The sequence below is a fragment of the Anguilla rostrata genome, chromosome 19 (assembly GCF_018555375.3).
Source record: "Anguilla rostrata isolate EN2019 chromosome 19, ASM1855537v3, whole genome shotgun sequence".
Classification (NCBI taxonomy): Eukaryota; Metazoa; Chordata; class Actinopteri; order Anguilliformes; family Anguillidae; genus Anguilla; species Anguilla rostrata.
In genome coordinates this window covers 1,162,959-1,184,083 of record NC_057951.1, presented here as the reverse complement: position 1 = coordinate 1,184,083, position 21,125 = coordinate 1,162,959, and the positions used below count along the sequence as shown (strand labels likewise).

At 43.3% G+C, this 21,125-nt stretch overlaps 2 protein-coding genes across 2 annotated transcripts in view; both read right to left on the bottom strand.

The window, feature by feature from the left end:
• Positions 1 to 19,615, bottom strand: part of LOC135245712 (uncharacterized) — a 114,755-nt gene extending 95,140 nt beyond the window's left edge. Inside the window, exons 1-5 of the mRNA XM_064318976.1 lie at positions 19,607 to 19,615; positions 18,972 to 19,030; positions 18,576 to 18,639; positions 18,309 to 18,463; positions 18,142 to 18,203 (exon numbers count right to left, since the gene is read on the bottom strand). Of these exons, the coding sequence (XP_064175046.1) occupies positions 18,142 to 18,203; positions 18,309 to 18,402 (156 nt within the window). The 5' untranslated portion in view covers positions 18,403 to 18,463; positions 18,576 to 18,639; positions 18,972 to 19,030; positions 19,607 to 19,615. The remainder of the gene's footprint in view (positions 1 to 18,141; positions 18,204 to 18,308; positions 18,464 to 18,575; positions 18,640 to 18,971; positions 19,031 to 19,606) is intronic.
• Positions 1,837 to 14,549, bottom strand: LOC135246018 (uncharacterized). The gene is made up of 8 exons (XM_064319509.1): positions 14,467 to 14,549; positions 12,442 to 12,550; positions 12,268 to 12,346; positions 6,651 to 6,977; positions 4,146 to 4,397; positions 2,746 to 3,093; positions 2,269 to 2,390; positions 1,837 to 1,875 (listed from the first exon to the last, which is right to left on the bottom strand). The coding sequence occupies exons 1-8, from the start codon at positions 14,547 to 14,549 to the stop codon at positions 1,837 to 1,839; spliced, it is 1,359 nt and encodes a 452-aa protein (XP_064175579.1).
• Positions 19,616 to 21,125: the final 1,510 nt, after the last annotated feature.

The following is a 21,125-nucleotide window of genomic DNA, read 5'->3' as shown; positions in this document are numbered from 1 at the left end:
CTAATCACGCGCACACACACTTATGGCAGTCCATCGATGACAATGATGACGTTGCTCCAGATTCATTTGTTGGGGGTTTGTTGGGGTGTATTATGCCTGTGCATAGCCATGTGGCTGTGCAGGCCAATGCGTGATCCACAAGTCGTGCCACATGAGGGGCAGGGGTATACGGCACAGGAAAGGGGGGGCCCTGCAGCACGTTGATGCCTCTGTGCACACCAGTGCATTCTCCTCTCTGTAGCCTGCTCCTGAAGGAGAGTGATTCCCTGGTGGCAGGTGGAGCTCCAGGTGTGGCGATCAGCAGCCATGGACTCTTGTACTAGTGGTTTGATGTTGCACTTCTTCAGGAGGGTTTTTAGTGATCCTTGTAGCAGTTTTTTTGGCCCCCAGCAGACCTATGACCATCCAAGAGGAAATCCAGAGGTCATAGAGGATCTGTCTAGGTAGCCGGTGGGCAGGCATGCGGATCACATGCCCGACCCAACGCAGATGTCTTTGCGCAAGGAACCCGGCAATGCTGGGTGTATGAGTCCAGTTGTGGATTGCCACATAGGGCACCCTGTCTTCCCAGGACACACCCAGGATCCTTTGGAGGCAGCGGATGTGGAAGGCCTCTAGAGTTCGTATGTGCCTCTGGTAGGGGGTCCAGGTTTCCGAACCATAAAGCAGTATGGAGAGGCAAACTGCCTGGTACACAGCTGCTTTGGTGGAGATAGTTAGGTTCCTGTTCTGGAAGACCCTGGACTTGAGCCTGCCAAAGGCAGCAGAGGCCAGACCAATACGAACCTGGGTGTCGTCGTTGATGTTGCAGGAGGGGGACAGAATGCTACCGAGGTAGGTGAAATGTGGGACGATGGCAAGAGGATGACTATCAAGGGTGAAGGTAGGCGCATGTGGTTGGGGGATGGACTCTTGCACGACTATCTGCGTTTTCTTGATGTTGATCTGGAGACTAATGGCGCTGTATATGGAAGCAACCACATTTAATGCACGCTGTAGGGATTCTGGTGAGTGGGCGAGGAGAGCACAGTCATCAGCGTACTGTAGCTCCAGGATGTGTTGGGTGGTGGTTTTGGTGAAGGCTTGAAGTCGCCGGATATTAAAAAGATTTCCATCTAGTCTGTACTGTATCTGTACCCCATCTGTGGGATCCAGGGATTTGTGAGACAGCAGGGTGATGGTGGAGAGGAACATGTTGAAAATAGTTGGGGCTAGAACACACCCTTGCTTTACCCCCACATCCACAGGGGATTGGGGATTGTTGACCACCGATGCTCACACAGGCTTGCATCCCCTCATGGAGCTGCCGTACAATGTTTCTGAACTTTGGTGGAACCCCCAGCTTCCCGAGTACTTCCCACAGCAATTCCCGGTTTACAGTGTTGAAGGCCTTGGACAGATCAATGAACGCTAGTTACAAGTCTTTGCGGTGTTCTCTGCTTTTTTCCTGTACCTGTCTAGCAACAAAGATCATGTCCACAGTGCTTAGATCATGCCTAAAGCCACACTGGGATTCGGGCAGGATGTCTTCAGTTACATGGGTTGCTAGGCAGAGTAGCATGATCCATGCTAGCACCTTTCCGGCCACTGATAGGAGGGAGATACCTCTGCTGTTACCACAGTCTGCTTTGTCACCCTTGCGCTTAAACATTGTGATGATGTTAGCATCCTTCCAATCTTGCAGGATGACTTCATATGACCCAATAGCAGTGATCAGTTGGTGTATTCTACGGGTAAGGAGGTATCCCCCATGTTTTAATATTACTGCCAGGATTCAAGGCCCGGGCTCTTGTGGTTCTTCAGGCCCATAGTGGCTTTGTGGGGGAACTTACTCAGTCAGGCTTTGTGGGGGAACTTACTCAGTAAGTTCTGCAGCTGGTAAAAAGGAAATGGAAACCAAAAAGAAAATTGTAAAGCTGGACCATCGTGCACAGTTGGCACAGGCTGACTGCAGGTGCCCAGGTGACTAACAAGGCCTGTCCCAAGTGAAGAAGTGAGAAGAGGATAGTCTCGCTCGTACAAACCACAGCAGGGGTGCACAAGGGCCCGTCCATTTCAGGATTTTAGGCAAACTTTAGCCCGATCAAATCTTAATCTGAGATTTGTAAAAACACCAGCAGTGATTATCAAAAGTGATTGTTTTCAATTTTATTGAAGGTGATAAAAGTTCAACTAAAATAATGCTGTGAAAACATGTACTACAAAACGCTATAAATAGAACAGTGTGATAAGCGGCAATGACTGCTAGGACCCGGGAACAGGACCCACCTTGCTTTTAATAATGCCCTCCAGCAGGACTCGAGCTTCTGCCCTCGGATCCTCCAGCGATGGCGGCATTGTCCATGGCACAACAAGGAACATTTCATGGCTGGGGAGATGAACCTGCAGTCCTACAGTTGGGGGGTTAGGGGCACAAACACTGATGTAAAAATGTGTCTGAATGAAAGCTTTCTGCAACCAGCCCATGTTACCAGCCTTCAGGACACAGACCTATCGTGGGCCTGACCAGAGGCCGTGGTTATGTTAAATGTCAAATCTTTGCACCTGTGCATGCAACCACATACGTAAGCCTTTAATAAGATAATTCAGGCCAACTTCAAAACAAAGAGGCGTTCTGTCAGTAGCAGCCTGCTTTAACACTGACTGAGGAGGTCTGTCAGTACCAGCCTGCTTTAACACTGACCGAGTCAGTACCAGCCTGCATTAACACTGACCGAGTCAGAACCAGCCTGCTTTAACACTGACCGAGGCGATCTGTTGTTTGGTCTGCAGAGTCAACAACTCTGGGTAGCAGGATGTCTCCAGGGGCATCGTTGGGGGCACTGCCAGGGACTTCCTCTGGGATGAAGTAGAGCACAGCTGGAGCTCCACGCTCGCCACCCTCGCACTCTGGCACCACCTCCAGGTCATACGGGGAGCCAGGCCTCAGGCCCGGCAGAGGCAGGGGGGGGCCTGCCAGCCTCCCCTTCCGGACGCTCGGGCCGCCCCTCTCAGAGAGGCGGTACAAGAAGGCCACGCCCACCCCAGACCTGCCGCTCCACAGGGCTATCGAGTCCTTCTGTCTAAATCGGAGATCCAACACTTCACCAGGGCCTGTGGGCAGAGCAAACCAGCAAACATTCATCAGAGCCTCCCCAACACTTCACCAGAGCTCCTTCCTAAATGACTTTGGGCTTATCCTGGCCTAACGCAAGCTTGGAGTTGGTTGCTAAAGGGCGCAGAACGGTGTGGGGTGGAATTTGACGGTGCCTCACCGAAGACAAAGGGCATGTGGAAAGACCAAAATATTTTTCCAACCTGCAGTTTACCAACAACAACAACAACATTTGGAGAAATGGAGAAAAAGTGCAAGTTCAACAAAATGTTCAGTTTTCATCTAGAACAGTTCATGAGCAATAAACATTTTACATTATTTATTTAAACATACATTGCGCCAAATTCCAAAAATATTTGAGACAAGCATTAATGAGTTTGAAATAGACAATTCTTCTGTGAGACTGACAATTTGACATATCTCTCCAATAAGAGTCGACAAGTGTTTGATCAATAGATAATTAAGCCCACCACAGAAGTGCATTCACCCACAAGTGTAGGTTTTCCACCCATTCAGCCTACTGATGTGGTGTGGCTATCTGTCACACCACTATCTGTCATTTGCACCTCTGAACTGGTAAAGCAGAGGAAGTCAGCTGGACCATAATTATCACCTGTCAAATCACTGGATTCAGATGTCCATCAGACCCCTATTATCACCTGTCAAATCACTGGATTCAGATGATCATCCTTTTCATAAAGTTGACTGTTTGTAGCCCATTTTTTAACAGACCTCTCCCCCTCACAGCCAGGTCCCTCCCCCACACAGCCAGGCCTCTCCCCCACACAGCCCGACCCCTCCCCAAAACAGCAAGGCCACTCCCACAAACAATCAGTCCCCTCCTCCACACAGCCAAGCCCATCCCCCACACATGCAGGCCCCTCCCCCACACAGCCAGGCCCCTCCCCCACACAGCCAGGCCTCTCCCCCACACAGCCAGGCCTCTCCCCCAAACAGCCAGGCCCCTCCCCCACACAGCCAGGCCCCTCCCCCACACAGCCAGGCCCCTCCCCAATACAGACAGCCCCGCCCCCCAACGCTATTGGCCCACCTGTTTTTGTCTGGATGGTGCTAACGCTCATGACCGTGCTGTCCCCACACAGGGCTTCCACCCTGCAGCTGTACTGGTGGCAGGGAAGCAGGCCTGTCACCGTGTGCCAGGTGAGGAGCGTGGAGCTCTGGAGCTCCCCCTGGTGGTACACCTTAAAGCTGGAGATGGAGGAGATGTTCTGCACAGACCAGCTCACCGTATAGTTGTGGGAGCCAAAGGAGGACTGGTGTAGGTTTATGATTTCAGAGTTTGCTAGGGGACAAAAAAATAAACAAAACTCTTTCATCAGGCAAAGCTTTCAAACAGTAATATCCAAGACAATGTTAGCATTCCCCTGTTAGATGTGTTGGAAGTGATGAAGTCGATTCACTGTTCAAAATTAGAGGAGAGATTGACACACAAACTCTTAATTCAGCACATTCCATCAGGTGCCAGGTCATGAGCCAGGGACACACTTAACAACAAAATCACGTGATTTCCTTTGGCAGGAGCTTGGTAGTCCTGCACTGACAGCAACATCTAGTGAAAAATCCAAGAAATCTACAAGTACATTAAGTAAGTTGACAGGAAAACCATACAGGTTTTTTCCACTAGCCTCTACCCTGGGGTTAGATAAAAGTATGCATCAATGTAGGACTGCACCATACATCTAACTGCAGTTTTTAAAGCGTATTAAGACTAACTGCGGGATTGTAGTGTATAGGCGTCTTTTTCTTTAATCTGTTCGCTCTGGCATTATTTACTCAGTAAGTGCTGAATGTGCTGTGGTATCTGCAGCTTCCCATGCCGGGTTACCCAGTCTATGGACCGGACATTTAAGCATTCTATACGCAGATGTGACAGCCTTGCCGTGTGGAGATAGGCTTGCTTCCTTGCTTAGCAATGTGTGTGAGTAAGCCAAACCTATGCTGATTTGGAATCAGGAGATGAATCATCAAAATGTGTGTATTTAAAATATGTTGCAAACCACCACTCCAATCCCGCACAGTTCAGTTAAGCTGTGCCATTGTTGTGAATGATGGACTTGTGTGTTATCTTTCTTTCTTTTCCACGGGAGCAACACAGAGAGATTTTACTTTAGTGAACGGGGATCACTGGTATTGTATGATCTTCTTCGGTTTAATTTTGTTTAATAAAACGTGATACTGTTGTCATAATTTATCAGTTGTAGCATAGATCATTTAAGCTAGCCAGCTACAGGTTTAATAGCTACAGAAATTAAAACTGGCCAATAATGTAGCTGCACCACACCCACTGATAGTATATTCAGTATAACCCGCTGTGTTGGCAGGTGTGTTATGCACTTTACACTGTGCACTGCTCGTCTCTGGTCCCGAAAATACCAACAGTCACAAGCCGCACCCACTACACCATGTCACACCATAATTGCAAAGTAAAACTGCACCACAACTACAGGAAAAGCTCAATTCAACAAGAGAGACACCAGTTTTTCCAGTGAAACAGTGGCTATGATCTGCTGGCCTAAAATGTTGTGTATCTGCCCTTGCTGCACCCTATTAACAATAAAAGACTCCAGTGGGCCAAGCACCATCAATACTGGACCAAGAAAGTTTGGTAAAAGGCATATATATATATATATATATATATATATATATATATATATATATATATATACACACACACACATATACACACACACACATATATATACACACAGTATATACAGCATATTTACTTGGCTCTGCAAATCTAAGCCTAACTTGCTCCTCCTTTGCCATATTTCTTACAACTTAAAAATTTTACTCCTCTGCCTCCAAAAAGATTAGATAAAGAAATTTTAGGAGGTCTAACTGTAATTAAAGCAGAAGGAGGTTATTTTGAGAAACGTTGTGTTTTAAAGGTTTAAAAGGTTGTTTTAAGTAAAACTCATCGTTGTGTTATTGTAGGTAGAAATTGAAAATGTCTGTACTTTGGTTCGTTATTCAATAAATGTCCATGAATTAACTGAATTCCGCCCTACCTAAAGTTTTCTAAAAATTATTATTTTTTAAACCCGCAGATGGCCTAATACTTTTGGTCTGAACTGTATTGTACACCACACAACGAATACATGGCCAAAAGTATGTGGACACCTGACATTCAACATCTTATCCAAAATAATTGATGTTAATATGGAGTTGGCCCACGCTTTGTTGCTATAACAGCTTCCACTCTTCTGGGAAGGCCCTATTCAAGATACCAGAGCACTGCTGCAGGGATTTGCACTGATTGGGCCATTAGGTCTGGCTCACAGTTGGCTTTTCCCAAAGGTGTTGGATGGACTTGCAGTCAGGTTTCTGTGCAGGCCAGTCAAGTTCATCCACACCATTCTCAAACCGTTGGGAAAGCATAGAATCATCCAGAATGTGATTGTATGCTGTAGCATTAAGATTTGCCATCACTGGGCCTAGCCCAAACCATGAAGAACAGTCCCAGAACAAGGGGTGTCCAGATACTTTTGGTCATATGGTGTGGGTGCCAGACACAGGCGCTCTGTAGCTATACCAGAGTTTCCATCGCTGAGGACCATCCTGCTGAGGCGGGACTGGCCCGTAGACTGGCCCACAGACTGGCCCACAGACTGGCACACCACCTGAAGCCCCAGCTGCACCCTGCTACAGGGAGGCAAGCTGCCCACGGTGAACACCGGGCTGCCCAGCGTGTGTCTGAAGCTCCTCTCCTCCAGGACGTGGCCAGAGCCGTCCACGTGGAAGACCGTGAGCAGGAAGGCGGTGAGGCCCGAGGCGGGGTCGCTCGGGGGGCAGTCCCATCCCACGGTCACGCTGTTGCTGTCCCAAACGGTCACCCTGAAGTTCCTGGGCACGTCAGGATCTGGGCATTCACACAGGGAACTTAACACGGCACTCTGAGCACGCACCAGCACAGCCAAGCTTTACAATGTGATCATTCACACAAACAGGCTAACCCATGAGCCTATGCATGTTCGGCTACAGTAATTGCACAATGCTAATGAACCTGCTGGTGCTCATATGGCAATAGGGCAGTTCACAGAAGTGTGCTACTTATCAGACCTCCAAAAGAAGGGAGTCAGCAAATTAGATAGATACAGTGCTCAATAGAAAAATATCCTACTGGATCAGCATTATGTGAACCTTAGGTTCTCCATAATATAATGTGATCAAGTTTTGTATCGTTACAGTAGAAACCTGATAACATGGGAAACAAGTTGGTGTCTTTGGTGGTGGGGTGCTGACTGAAGATCTTGATACAAATGGGTCAGTGGCCAGCCAGATACCAAGGTTAACCCGGTGTGATAAGCTTACAGAGATAGCACAAGCAGGATCATTGATCTGTACTGTTTGGTCCGGATTGTGTCTTTATTTCATGACTTGGTGTTTTGCTTTGATCTTTTTGTATATATGGGGAAAGGTGCAATGGTTCAGGGAGACTCGTCTAAACTCGTCTCCTGCGCATATGCAAATGTGTATAGCCATTTCACCACTCACATTTTGCACCATTGTATATTGTTAATATTACTGGACACACTGAACAATAAACTGCATTCATTTTAACCTGCCAGTCTTCGTTGACTCTTGCCACTGTACACCTAGCAGCTTAAGGTCCTAACATACACATAGAACTGAGGATACCAGCACCTCGTAGTTACTGGTCTATACACTAGTGTTGTACCTGTTCATACTCAATTGTATTTATGCAGGCTACACAAGCCAGAGACATGTCTGCCTCTACCGAGTTTTAGACAGCGATCAGTATAGAGACACACTACTGGTGGAAAGCAGTTTCCTCTGGCCATGCATAACTGTTAGCACCAGAGGAAAGGTGAAAACACTATTTTGGAGTCAGATAATCAAGATAACATGAAATTAATCCCATTCCAGCAAGACTACATACGTTCCTTCACCACACAGATACTTCCACTGTTTGGTTTGCGGACGGGTTTCTTACAGTTGGTGACCTCCACATGCCGTATGGAGTATCTGAGGGGTTTCTTACATGAATCTACTCACATACACCTGCTGGTGCTCACACAAATCTACTGGTGCTCATATGAATTTACTGGTGCTCATATGAATCTACTGGTGCTCATATGAACCTAAAGGTTCTCTTACAAATTTACTGGTGCTCATATGAATCCAATGGTGCTCATATGAATATAAAGGTGCTCATATGAATCTACTGGTGCACATATATACCTGCTGGTACACATTTGAAACTAAAGGCTCTTACGAATCTACTGGTTCTCATATGAATCTAAAGGTTCTCTTACAAATCTACTGGTGCTCATATGAATCTACTGGTGCTCATATGAATCCAATGGCTCACATTTGAATCTAAAGGCTCTCTTACGAATCTACTGGTGCTCATATGAATCTAAAGGTTCTCTTACGAATCTACTGGTGCTCATATGAATCTACTGGTGCTCATATGAATCTACTGGTGCTCATATGAATCTAAAGGTTCTCTTACAAATCTACTGGTGCTCATATGAATCTAAAGGTTCTCTTACAAATCTACTGGTGCTCATATGAATCTAATGGTGCACATATATACCTGCTGGTGCACATCTGAATCTGCTCGTTCACATATGACTCTAAAGGCTCTCTTATGAATCTACCGGTGTTCATATAAATCTAAAGGTTCTCTTACAAATTTACTGGTGCTCATATGAATCGGCTGGTGCTCATATGAGTCTAAAGGTGCTCATATGAATCTAAAGGTTCTCTTACAAATCTACTGGTGCTCATATGAATCTACTGGTGCTCATATGAATCTACTGTGCAAATGTACAGTACTTGGAAGTGGCTATGGATAACAGTGCTGCCCATAATGCACATAATGTAGAAAGCACAAGATACTAATAACAATGGCTATTTAGCAGGGAGAATTAAGTGAACAAAATGTCACGTGGTGGATAGAAGCATGAAAATTGGTACAAGCTGAAAATAGGAACATGCTTGTTACCCATAACATTTTTGTGTGTATTTGAGAAATGTACGTATACAAACAGTTATTCAACAAACTTTGTGGTCAGACTGTGAAACTTAACAGTAGTCAGGGTTTTGAACACAGTCCAACGTCATACACATTAGTGTCACTTAGGATGTAGGGGAGAGTCTGTATAAAGGCATAAATATAACACGGTAATTATATTTTTGTTCACTGCTGCTACAGTCGTCATTTGAGGATTGTATACGCGCAATTCAATCCTATACCGAATGATTCATGGAAAAGAAACAGCATTTATCACATGCATTTATTATAAGCACACACCAGATTAGTCTGTATAGTAGGCTTTTGCTATTGGGTTTTGTGTTAGTTTTTAATGCAAAATTAATTGTTTTACATTGGCAAATTGCTCGTAGTTGTGTCTCTCCTGTCAGCATCTAGTTCCTCGTTTACGAAATAGGGAAATGGACAATTATTGAAATGACTGAATTATTCAAATAAACAATTATTGTTTAACATTTTCATGTGGGGAAAAATTATTTCTTTCGAGGCATCTTTGAGAGAGACCAGCAAAGATGTGCTCAGACAAGAGACACCAGCTACAAGCAAGCGAGGGGAACGTGAAACCTGACACCATGATAGGTTGAATAAAAATAGGTATTAATTATTCAACGGTTTTTACTGACAGAGGTCAAAGTGTGCAATGATTTTAAAATGCAGGTTTTGGTGACGGTCAGGTGCGAATGTCTCGCCCTCTCCTCTGACGTGCGTTTGAGCTGCTGTTTGTAGCCCTTTGTAATTTCATTGGAGCAAATTTCATCCCGCTGTCTGTGGTTGTTGCTGTTTCAATGCCATTAAAATCCTTTTTGCTCAAATATACTGGCTTGTGCAAACTTATTTTCAATTTATCCTCAATAGCACTGTATCCTACAGTGTGAATATAGTTTATTCCACTGATAATGTTTGGTGTTTGAGGGTTCAGTTGCTAAATAGCCTGCCAGAGGAGAGACCGACACATTCGCACATCCGCATTCCGTATCAGCACCTGGCTATTGTCAGGCAGTGGGGGTGTGAAGACAAGCCAAACTCCAGTAAACAGTCCTAAAAAAGTTTTAGTCATTCAGTCAGACTTAGGCTGCATTCACACCAGATCAGGCAATGCGGCACCTTCCCGCAGGGTAGTGCGGAGGTGTGGGCGTGTCACTACATGGCCCATTTGCGTGATGTCATGTTGTGAACCCCCATTAACCCCCCCCCTCCATTTCCTGTCTGCTAACTCAAACAAATGGAAACAAACCGAAGGAAGCCTCTTGCTATCGTTATTTTGCAGCGTAGATTGCAAGCCAGACGTCGAAGCTGGGTACACAAAATAAACCAAGCGAGGACACAACTGGGAGAGTATCATCGTTTGGTCCATGAACTCCATAGTGCTAGGTACAATAAACTAGCATGCAAGAACTGCTCAATAGCTAATCTTTTTTTATACAGCTTAATTCCGAAGTTCAGAATGAATATTTAGCTAGTAGCTATTGTTTAGGTACTTGTCCCATTACCTGGCACTGTCAAATCATGATGACGATCATAAAATCAAATCTTAGGAAATTAATTCCGTCAGTAATTCATCTGACAGTTGCTCAGTAAACAGCGGAATGCTACATGGTAATTTAAAACTTACGTATTGGCCACCGCAGCGTGACGTGGGTTGCGTTACGGCAAAAGTTGATTCTGGTTCTACTTCTTCCCCCAGGCCGCTACGTTTTTTTCGGCACCCAATGCGGTCCCCACCCGCAGCCTAAGTGCACTACCCCGATTCAAATGAATGGGAGGACTGCCGTTTTCTCATTGCCTGATCTGTGTGAATGCAGCCTTAGCATATATTATTGAGTTTGTTTGTTTAACATCCATACTTCACCCAACTCAAAAATGAGAAATGTTTTTATTAGTAGCTAGCTGGCATGTATTAACATCATAAACAAGTATTAACTATCAAGTCTAATTTTCCACGTAATTAAGACACGCGTGACAGAAGTTGCTGGCTGTAGCATACTATTCTAGTAGCTCGGAGAACCTCCTTGTGGTATAACTTGACATTTCCATCGCAAATGAGCAGTTTTGGCTGCATCTTTTTCTAACTGGTTGAGCCCCATAGGGTGATACCTATAATTTGGTGCGTCAGAAATGTTTTTTGTTAGCCTAACCGTGTTTGTGATACAGCCTTGCTGCGCGATTACTGTGGTCAGAGCCTATAAGCTAGATTTCTGTAACAAAGTGTGATATGCAGATACAGGTGCGCATTCCTTCAATCACAGCGATATTTCTGAAATAATCGGGTCATGGGCCCCTAAACTGGCTCCGCACCCCCTGTCCTAATACTCAAGCTCTGCCACTGGGCAGTGGTCAAATAAAGCAATGTGTTTTCACGTGTGCAATTATTTCAAAGGGTAATGAATCTCTTATTGCCTATATTACAAAAACACTATACTTCAGAAATACAACTGTTGGAACTGATCCAGCTGTGTACTTTATTTCAAGAAAATAGTTTTGCAACATAGCCTATTGTTTCATAATATGCATGAAGGTTGTTGTGGGAAGTAACGGAAGTAATAAAAACACGGTCTTTTAAATGTTAAACGACCACATATTCACGTAAAAACCCATAGAAACATTTTGTATGTTCTATATGCTCAAAGATTTGCAAGAAGGATCTTAAATGAATTTAATTTGGATATCTCCGTTCACCCTGCTGGTTCCTTTTGTTTCGTAAATGAGTAATTTGAGCGTAAATCGGGCAGTCTGTCAAAAAATTGATGAAGACTGATTAGGCATCTATCGCTGAGGAGATATGAATAATGAGGTATGTAGTGTAGTGCTCATTATCTAGGCTTCACCAGAATCATGTCTGCAGTGTGGTAAGCATTTTAGTTTACAAATGGGTGTATTTTTATAAATACGGTGAAAGGTCTTTTGATTCCCAGTTCTCAACCTGCGCCAGTGTTCGATGATGCATATCCCTAGGGTGGTCAAACCTGTTTAGACAATTTTTCAGAAAACAGTGTTTGACAGTTTATTTTTAATCATAATGGCATAAATGATGACTCTTACTTCAGCCAACGTGAGGCGAGTGACGTCAGGTGGCAGGACTTAGGAACCGTGGGGGACTGGAGGGTGGTTACGGCTAGAGCACTCTACTGACCGGTCAGCGCGGTGAGGCACAGGACTGGGGGGGGGGCCTCTACCGTGGCGCGGTGAGGCACAGGACGTGGGCGACGCATCTCCAGTCAGCGCGGGAGGCACAGGCGTGGGGGGCAGACGCCTCTTACCGGTCAGCCGGTGAGGCACAGGACGCGGCAGCGCCATCTCCACACACCCACGTAGCTCCGGCAGCCGTCCAGGCCAGCGAATCGGTAGTGCCCCTGCGCGTGGTCTCGTTGCACAGGACCGCCAGGCCGTCCAGGTCCGGCCGGTACAGCGCCACTCTGTGCAGGGGGTCGGGGGGACATGGGGGCTCCCTCGCCAGGAGACCAATAGCGTGGAGGCACCCGAGACTCCGCCCTCAGTGGAAAGCGGTGGGTGTGGCCTGGGGAGAGCAGGGTGTGCTTGAGAAACTGGCATTGTAACCCAGGAGGTCATTTATGCCAAGCTGCACTGCTGATGGAGCCTTCAAAGACACCAGTTTCCATAGACAAGCTACTGTTAATGGAGAACAGTAAGCCAACATCTAATCTATTAAGCCATAAAAAGATTATGCTAGAATTCTGGAAACCTGAAATGAGGCAATGTTCATTTTCAGGCGTCATACACTGCTAACAAACTATTCATCAAATATACAAAAGCATTCTGATATTATATTTAACATGTAGAGTGATACAGGGACACTCCGTTGCATTGCGCATGAAGTCACGGATTAAAGCCAAATTTACAGTTACTTCAACTTTACACAGAAAAACTGCCCACACCAACAACTAATAATTATCAATATACCTATAGTAGTAGGTTTCATTAGGTCATATTGAATTATGACCTAATGGAACCTATCACTCCATCTATTACACATCTAAACAGCAACCTGAATCTAAGCTTAAGTTAAATGTTGAATTAACGTCAAATTCATTAGTATTTATCATAGCAATACTGGTTTTCTGATACAGTATAACACCTGTTAAACTGCATTCAAACAAAAGATATACACATTCTGATAACTGTTAAACTTGTAAATAAATAAAAAGAAACTTTCTTCATTTGTATAGTGATCATTTCAATTATCCATATGGAAACAATTTAATTATCAGTATGTATGTAGCTATCCAATTAAACTGCTTTATACACTGATGAGGACCATTTAACAAACTGATTCTAAGCTTTGAAGTTATGTGCAAAAAGCCCCATGTATTTGGCACAGAAATTAATTTAATACCCTGAAATTATATTCTTAGTAAAAATAGAAATATTCTGGTAAATTACATATTCAAAGGAAAAAGAAGTTCTGGGGCCTGATGCATAGAGTTTGCGTGGATTTAATTATATTGTACAACCATTTGCACATTTTGTACAATTTGCTTAGAAATGAATTAAGTTTTAAATCACACATGCAGATTTTATTTATAAATCACAAATATCCCTAAACTTGTATGCTCGTGAAGGAGCTTTATGACTCTACCAAGTGAACACCCTCAATTTCCTTATATGTGGGACATCATTTCACCATTTAAATCTCTTGGAAATAGCAGTAAAACTGCTAAAATGTAATTGTAGTAAAACAGAGGAACACACTGGCAGAAAAGTGAATTAAAAAAATAATTTTCAGAATGTTAGATTTAAATGCTGTTGCAATGCAAACTATTTGGAATATGTTAAAATTTTCAGATCTTTGAAAACCTTATCTGATCAAGTTCAGTTTCTGTTGATGTCCATAAATGTAAAGAGAGAGGCATACCAAGTGCAATGATAAAGTCCTCCTTTTGGTAGAGATAATGAGTGTCGTTTTCACAGGGAAACACTTCATTTGGCTGAAATGCCTTGAGAGCTTCCTGTTGTGAAAGAGAAATTGAAGATTCCCAATTAGCCATTCTAATGGAGAATTTAGGGGTCCGATTAACCACATTATCAACTCGCTTCTGTTAGACTGCAAAAGGGAAAACAGGCACTTGAGAAAAGTGACGACAGCACTAAACTTTGCAGTTTTACTTTTCAATAGTTTCCATGTTCATTCAAACATCTTGAAATGAGAAATTTGAAATGGCTCCAATTCAAAAGCACAAACCATGAGAGGGTCCACAGTGCTAAACATTCTGGTTTCTCCTGTGTCAAAATAAAGCCCCACATTCACCAGCTGAGATCTGGTGACTGCAAAGGCCATACCATCTGATTCACATCATTTTCATACTCATCAAACCGTTCAGTGACCCCTCGAGCTCGGTGGATGGGGACACTGTCATCCTGGAAGAGACCACTCCCATCAGGATAGAAATGTTTCATCATAGGATAAAGGTGATCAAAATAACTTTGTATTGATTTGCAGTGATCGTTCCCTCTTAGGGGACAAGTGGACCCAGACCATACCATGAAATTGCACCCCACAGCATAAGAGAGACACTGGACGCCCTCATTTTTGGGGTCATGCATATAGGCCCTTAATATTCTCTTGGCATACCCCACACATGCACTCGCCCACTTGTGGAGAAAATAACAAGGCAGTCCATTCTCTCCATTATTATTTTCTCTTGCTATTGAGCTCCTGGCCGCGATAAGATCACATGACCATATGCAAGGTATTAAGATTGGAGATGAAAGTCATGTTATTTCTCTGCACGCAGATGGCATTTTACTTTACTTACAAGACCCCTTACATTCAATTCCAACACTTTTTACAATAGATCGCCAAACTGGTCATGTATCTGGTTACAAAATCAACTGGTCCAAGATCGAGATCATGCCAATTTCCAAATTTAATTCTGATTCTTTAAAAGGCAAGTTCAATTTTAAATGGTCTCCAGACTATATGAAGTACTTGGGCATATACATTCCCAGTAATATAGAAGACGCTTATTTACTTAACTAATTGATGAAGTTACAAGCAATCTGAAAAGAATGAACTAACTTCCTATCTCTTTTATGGGTAGAACTAACATTATTAAAATGTCTGTTTTACTCAAATTCCTTTATTTGTTTAAAAACTTATTACAGCTCCCATATATAATGCTGGTGGTCTAAACTTGCCAAACCTCAAACTCTACTTTCTCTCAGCTCAACTTACCCAGGTCAAGCAATGGTTTTCCAGCTCATTAAGTGCATGGGCAAGAGTGGAGTCCCGTGCATTCTTCCATAGAGTTGAAATACCTGCCCTATATTGGTTTACAGGAGGTTAAAAATTACCAAGAACCCTACTATCGTTAATAGTTTACAAATATGGAAGAGCTCCCATAAACTATGGGTACAGTGAACGCCTCTCCCTATACTCCCATATGGAGAAACCCCAATTTCTCACCCTGTTTTAATTATGACACATTCAAGCCGTGGTACGACAAGGAGATAAGGAAATAACAAATCTTTTGATAATGGTATATTTTCTCTTTTAATCAGTGTTGCAATTAATACAATCTACCTTCCACTCACTTATTCAGGTTTTTCCAAATTTGTCATAACAGACAAGTCAAGGCACTCTTAAGGAACCCAAACCATCCAAAATACAATGTCTCATCAATAAGGATGTTAACATTTCTAGATGTATTTCTAAAGTATATAAATCCCTGTTAGAATGCTTGTTTACAAGCACAGATGTTATGAGATGTAAATGGGAAAAGGATTTAGAAATGGATACAAGAAAAGAGGACTGGTCTTTTTTTCTTCATAAAATGAGTACTGCAATGTCCTTTCTTTGCTGGCGTTGCAAAAAACAAAAAGGCAACTTTTATCATATGTTTTGGTCCTGTAATCTGGTGTCAACATTTTGGAATTCTGTAATTGACATTACAGCACTATGTTTAGACATTTAGATCTCAAAATCGCCTCGCTTGTGTCTTCTTGGCACAAGCAACATGGACCCTTGGAATAAGCTTCACAAAAAACATTGACCTTGCTTTGATCGCTGCAAGGAAGTGCATTACAGTCCACTGGGAATCGGATTACCCTCCTACAGTATCGCATTGGTTAAATGAAATCTCCAGCTACATTCCATTAGACAAAATTGGCTACAACATAAAATGTAAGAGTCAGGACTTTTTGAAAATATGGGAACCGCATATAGATTTTATGGCAAGAAGGGCAGCTTTAGGGACTAATGGTTGATATGCTGGGTCACAATGTTTTTCTTGTTTTTGGCAGTGTGGCGGTATATGGTGGTGTTTGGTTTTCTAGTGCAAATTGTAATGTGATATGGCATAATTTTGCTACTGTCAAACTGTCAATCAAAACCGTTTAACTCTTTGAAAAATTGTATTTATTTTTATACCCTTTTGTCATGGTTCACAGTTAAAGTATTAAGTTGCTGAAGATGTTCACTGTTGTGAAGGCAGTGCCCTGGTCAACTTTTTGGGCGACATGATGGGGTGTTGTGCCTGCTGGCGAGAGATTGAGAGAGAGGGAAGGAAAAGTATAAAGTGCAATCTGTCTGGGCGAGGGATCGCTAGGCGGTCAGCGCAGGCGTGTTGGGACGTCCGCTTGCTCAGCGTTGCCGAAAAGTGTTGCCTGAAGGGTTGGCCAGTGTATCGCTACCTTTAATATACTTTTACTCGTGTACCTTGCTTACTTTGAGCATCACCGCACCATGGGGTGGGGGTTAGGAAAACAAAGGAAACTGCACAATTGTATTGTGAATTTGTATCTATTGGCCTTTGCAAGCTCAAAAAAATATATAAATCTAAATCACATGTGGAGAATATGGTGAAGGATGACTTTTCTCACCGTATCACAATGAGGGGTTTATGCACAGAAACCCTACTACAATATCCCTCTCTATGTAGTTGTCGACGGACTGTTCTTGCTGACACAGTCTCATCACATCCTGCATTGACATTCTCAGTCACCTGAGGAAGAGTTGCTCTTCTGTTTTTCCTCACATACTGCACTGATGCATGAGCATCATGGTCACTGAATGTGTACTTTCGACCACAATTTCTGACCCTATTTACTGTGGTTTTTACCACAGATCTAAATGCAGATGTCACTTTAGTAACTGTTCCTATTGAAACACTAACCAGCTGGACAGTCATTGTGACTGAAGCTCATGCCATCCATGGCCCAATAATGAACCCTCTTTCAAAGTCACTTAGATCCTTTCCTCTTGCCATCATGACCCAAAATCAGGGTCAACTGGGCCTACTCAGATTTTTTTATACATGCCACAGAGCGTGATCGGATGTTAATTGCTTAATTGTATCATGCAGTACACCTGTATGGAAACATCTGCATGTGTTAAATTTCTCCACTCACTCACTCCATTCAGGTGTTTCAGTTTAATTTCTCACCCGTCTGAACGTTGATTGATATATTGAGACATATTGGTCTTTAGAGCACATTACGGAGCAATTTAGGTTGGAACAGAAACCAGCATACAGAGGGTCCTGAGGGCCAAGTTTGAGCAGCACTGCTCTACAGCATATTTATTCACAGCAAAATGCTTTTAAAAATCAGCATACATTTTTCAGCACAATTTGACTGTCACGATAACAGCAGCAGCTTTTTGAATGCATATTTACACACGTTGCATCACTAGAATTTAGCAGATGCTCTTGTCCAGAGCAACTTACACAACTTTAACTATTTATACATAGCATCCATTTTTTCAGCTGAATATATACTGAAGCAATTCACATCAAGCACCTTGCTCAAGAGTATAACAGCAGCGCCCTACCTGGGAATTGAACCAGTAACCTTTGGGTTACAAGTCCAGTTCCCATCTTTATAGAAGTAGTTGTTCAAATTAAGTGGCCTGCAGCATAATTTAAGAGAGCCATCAATCTGTCACAAGACCGAGGCAATGGACCATATTTTGGAAAACATATGTCTAGCAGTTTCTATTATTGACCATGACAACAGTCATCAGCTAGATTGAAAGGTCAGTAACACTCACCCCACTTCCGCTGGGGGGGAGATACGCAGTTCTGTGCGCACTGCTGCTCACACTGATGGAATCTGATGAGAAAAGCATGTACAGCATTGGATCCATCTACATCTCCTCCCCCCCGAATAACCAACGTCAAAGTCAGAAATGTGTGAACAACTGAATTCCAGACTTACTGAAAACAACTGAAAAGTTCCACACATGGGAGATTCCTTCATATTCCGCGCGTAATGTATGCACATCCATTGTCGTTACCATCAACGACACCATTTTGCCTTTACTTCCTATGGGTGTAAGTTCATTGCTGTCCAGCCATATCTTGGTATCTGGTCTGGTAAGGATTGAGAACAATGTCACCGTACAAACAACGAGGTGCATAGGTTTCAAGTAAATGTGCTTTGAGAAGTTATGAACCGAAGGTTCTGATATTCTGAACTTAATACCTCTTCGCGGAGGCGCTGACGTTTAGAACCCAACAGACAGAGAAGACAGGACTGCTGCAGCTTCCTGAAAATGGCAAAGTTGGACGCATTCGTGTGACTATACATTCAGGTCTATAGGCCTAACTGAATGGACACACCCATTAATGAATTTTAAAAACAAAAGGTAAACGTTACCTATAGGCTACACATGCATAAGGCCATTCAAGCCACAGCAATTTAAAGCCAAAATGACATTTCCCTTACGCGTTACCAACACCAGCTGATTCACTCCACTACAGCTGTAAATTAAAATATAATTCTAATTGTACCTCCACTGTGATTCACTGAAACTGGTTCATGTAAACGAGTCATCAAATAACAAAAATGAAATACATAAATAAACAAATATGTACTCACCCAAAGAAGAAGAAAGCTGCAGTGCTATCAGTAATGAGAGAATAAACGCGGAGGCAAACCTGCAAATGTACAGATGTAGATTGCATTAGTGGAGCGCGTATTACGAGGACGTATTTATTTAATATACAAACCCACAGAAAATTAGCATATGTACATTTTCAGAGAATAGTTGAACTACTGTCCCTCTGTGAGAAAGCGATATGAGCGAAACGAAACAAAACATTCAGCTGTCGAGATCATTTCGCAACACATTACACCTACTAATACGGATATTGGGCGTATACTCAAACCCTTTGATTCTAAAATCAGACCGAGTAATTAGACAATTAGCTACACCTTTCAATTAAAATATTGACCACCCTTTTCACTCAGTTAAAAAAGTAAGATGAGTGAAACGAAGATTCGTCAGAATCAACATCTGTGTTAGGTTAAAAAAAAGCATTAGAACAATCTAACAGGACATTTTCTCTAGTTTTTCACGCAGGCTCTGTTGGTTTTTGTGGACATTAAACGCGGCAATACATTTAGGTTATAACCCTTATTGTTTGCAAGCATCCTATTGTGTTGAAGATAGGCTAACTGGTAGGGCAACACAGAATAAACGTGTCAGGTAAATATAAAAGCAAAATAATTACAAATTATATATTGAGTCCTTTCATATGCCGTAAATCTGGCGATGTGTTTAATTGAATCGTAGGGCATGTCGCCATGCAGAATTCTTACAGATCCTTCTAACCCAAATGCGATACTGCGTGGTCAAAAGCTGAATTTTGGTCTTATCTGACCGTAACACTCAGTAGGTACCAAATGCTGTTTGGCAACTCCAGGCTTATGTTTTTATTGCCCTAATTAGAGGCTCATTTCTGGCAATCCTTCCCAAAAGCCTGTTGATATTGAGATCGCGGCTCATGTTAGATTTGAAGACTTTGGTCTGTAATCAATCCACATTCGTCCTTAGCTTCAACAAAAAGGGCACACTTCTTTCAGAAATTCTGTTTGGTGAGTTAATTTTAGTGATCATGGAATTTACCAACCTGAAAAAAGATGTAGATTTTGATGGATTAAAAACGATAAGGGTGTACATTTTTATATATACTGCCTTCCAGAATTTTTACACTTTTACAAAGTGAACAAAGAAGGAAGGCTCTATAAATAAGCAATGAGCTCAATGAGCTATGTGTATAACATGTTTAAAAAGGGGGATATTTTCTTCAAAATAATAATAATAATAATAATATTATTATTAAAAAGGTAGCTAACATTAAACTCGGTGAAAATGCAGAAAGCGGAACTGTCTAAAGTGGGTGTATTTTATTTGGATTTCAGAAATATGTTTCCCGCAAAGACATAACCGATGCAAAAACCATAGCTTAAATGTTTGCTTTTTAGTTAGCCAACCAGCCAGTTGAATGAGTTAGAGATTTGCTTGAGTCTGAGGGGGATTTGAACCTGCGTCTGTCACTCGTCCATAATGTTTCATTGGCAAACGTGCTACCCAGTGAGCTACAAGGAAAACAGATGTTGGGGCTGCAAATTTTTGGTCTTTTAAACGTATGCACCTGTATGCATGTCCAATGAGGCAACCTATTCTGGCGCATTTGTGATGATGTATGATGATGATGACCTGGAACTTGTATAAATACATACAGCCATTCAAATTTGTGCATAATGAAAAACAGGATTGACAGAACATTTCTACTCTTCTGCCTCTTCATCCTCCTGTCTGTGTTCCGCCTGGCTGCGGATGTGGGTGTGAAGGATGAGGTCCACGGACAGCAGGCTTGACGCAGTGTGCAGGACGGAGAGGAGGAGCTGGTATTTACAGGCCAGGGACTCCAGCCCCCGAACCCTCCAGCTGGGGGGGGGGCGGCCCCAGAGGCCCTGAGGAAGTGTGACTGGGCATCCAGGAAGCGTGGGCCGGGGTACAGCCGCCTGGGCACGCTCAGTACGGCCCCCGCCACCAGCCGGCAGGCCGCGCGCAGGTCGGGGCAGCGCCGCTGGGAGGCCTGCTGCAGGAGGCAGTGGTGCAGTACGAACTCAAACGCGCCCCCTGCTGGTAGCACGCTGCCTGCCTCTATTAGGACACCTGAAGAGGCGGGGCCTGTTTCTCGGGTACGGCTCCCCAGTGCTCCTTCTTTCCCTTCCCCAAAATGG

Excerpts from the sequence above, each read along its gene's own strand:
- LOC135246018 (XM_064319509.1), bottom strand. The coding sequence starts at position 14,549 with ATGAAACATTTCTATCCTGATGGGAGTGGTCTCTTCCAGGATGACAGT. Across the intron at positions 6,978-12,267 it reads GTGCCTCACCGCGCTGACCG|ATCCTGACGTGCCCAGGAAC; the intron begins GTCAGTAGAGTG and ends GTGAATGCCCAG. Across the intron at positions 2,391-2,745 it reads CCAAACAACAGATCGCCTCG|GACTGCAGGTTCATCTCCCC; the intron begins GTCAGTGTTAAA and ends CCCCAACTGTAG.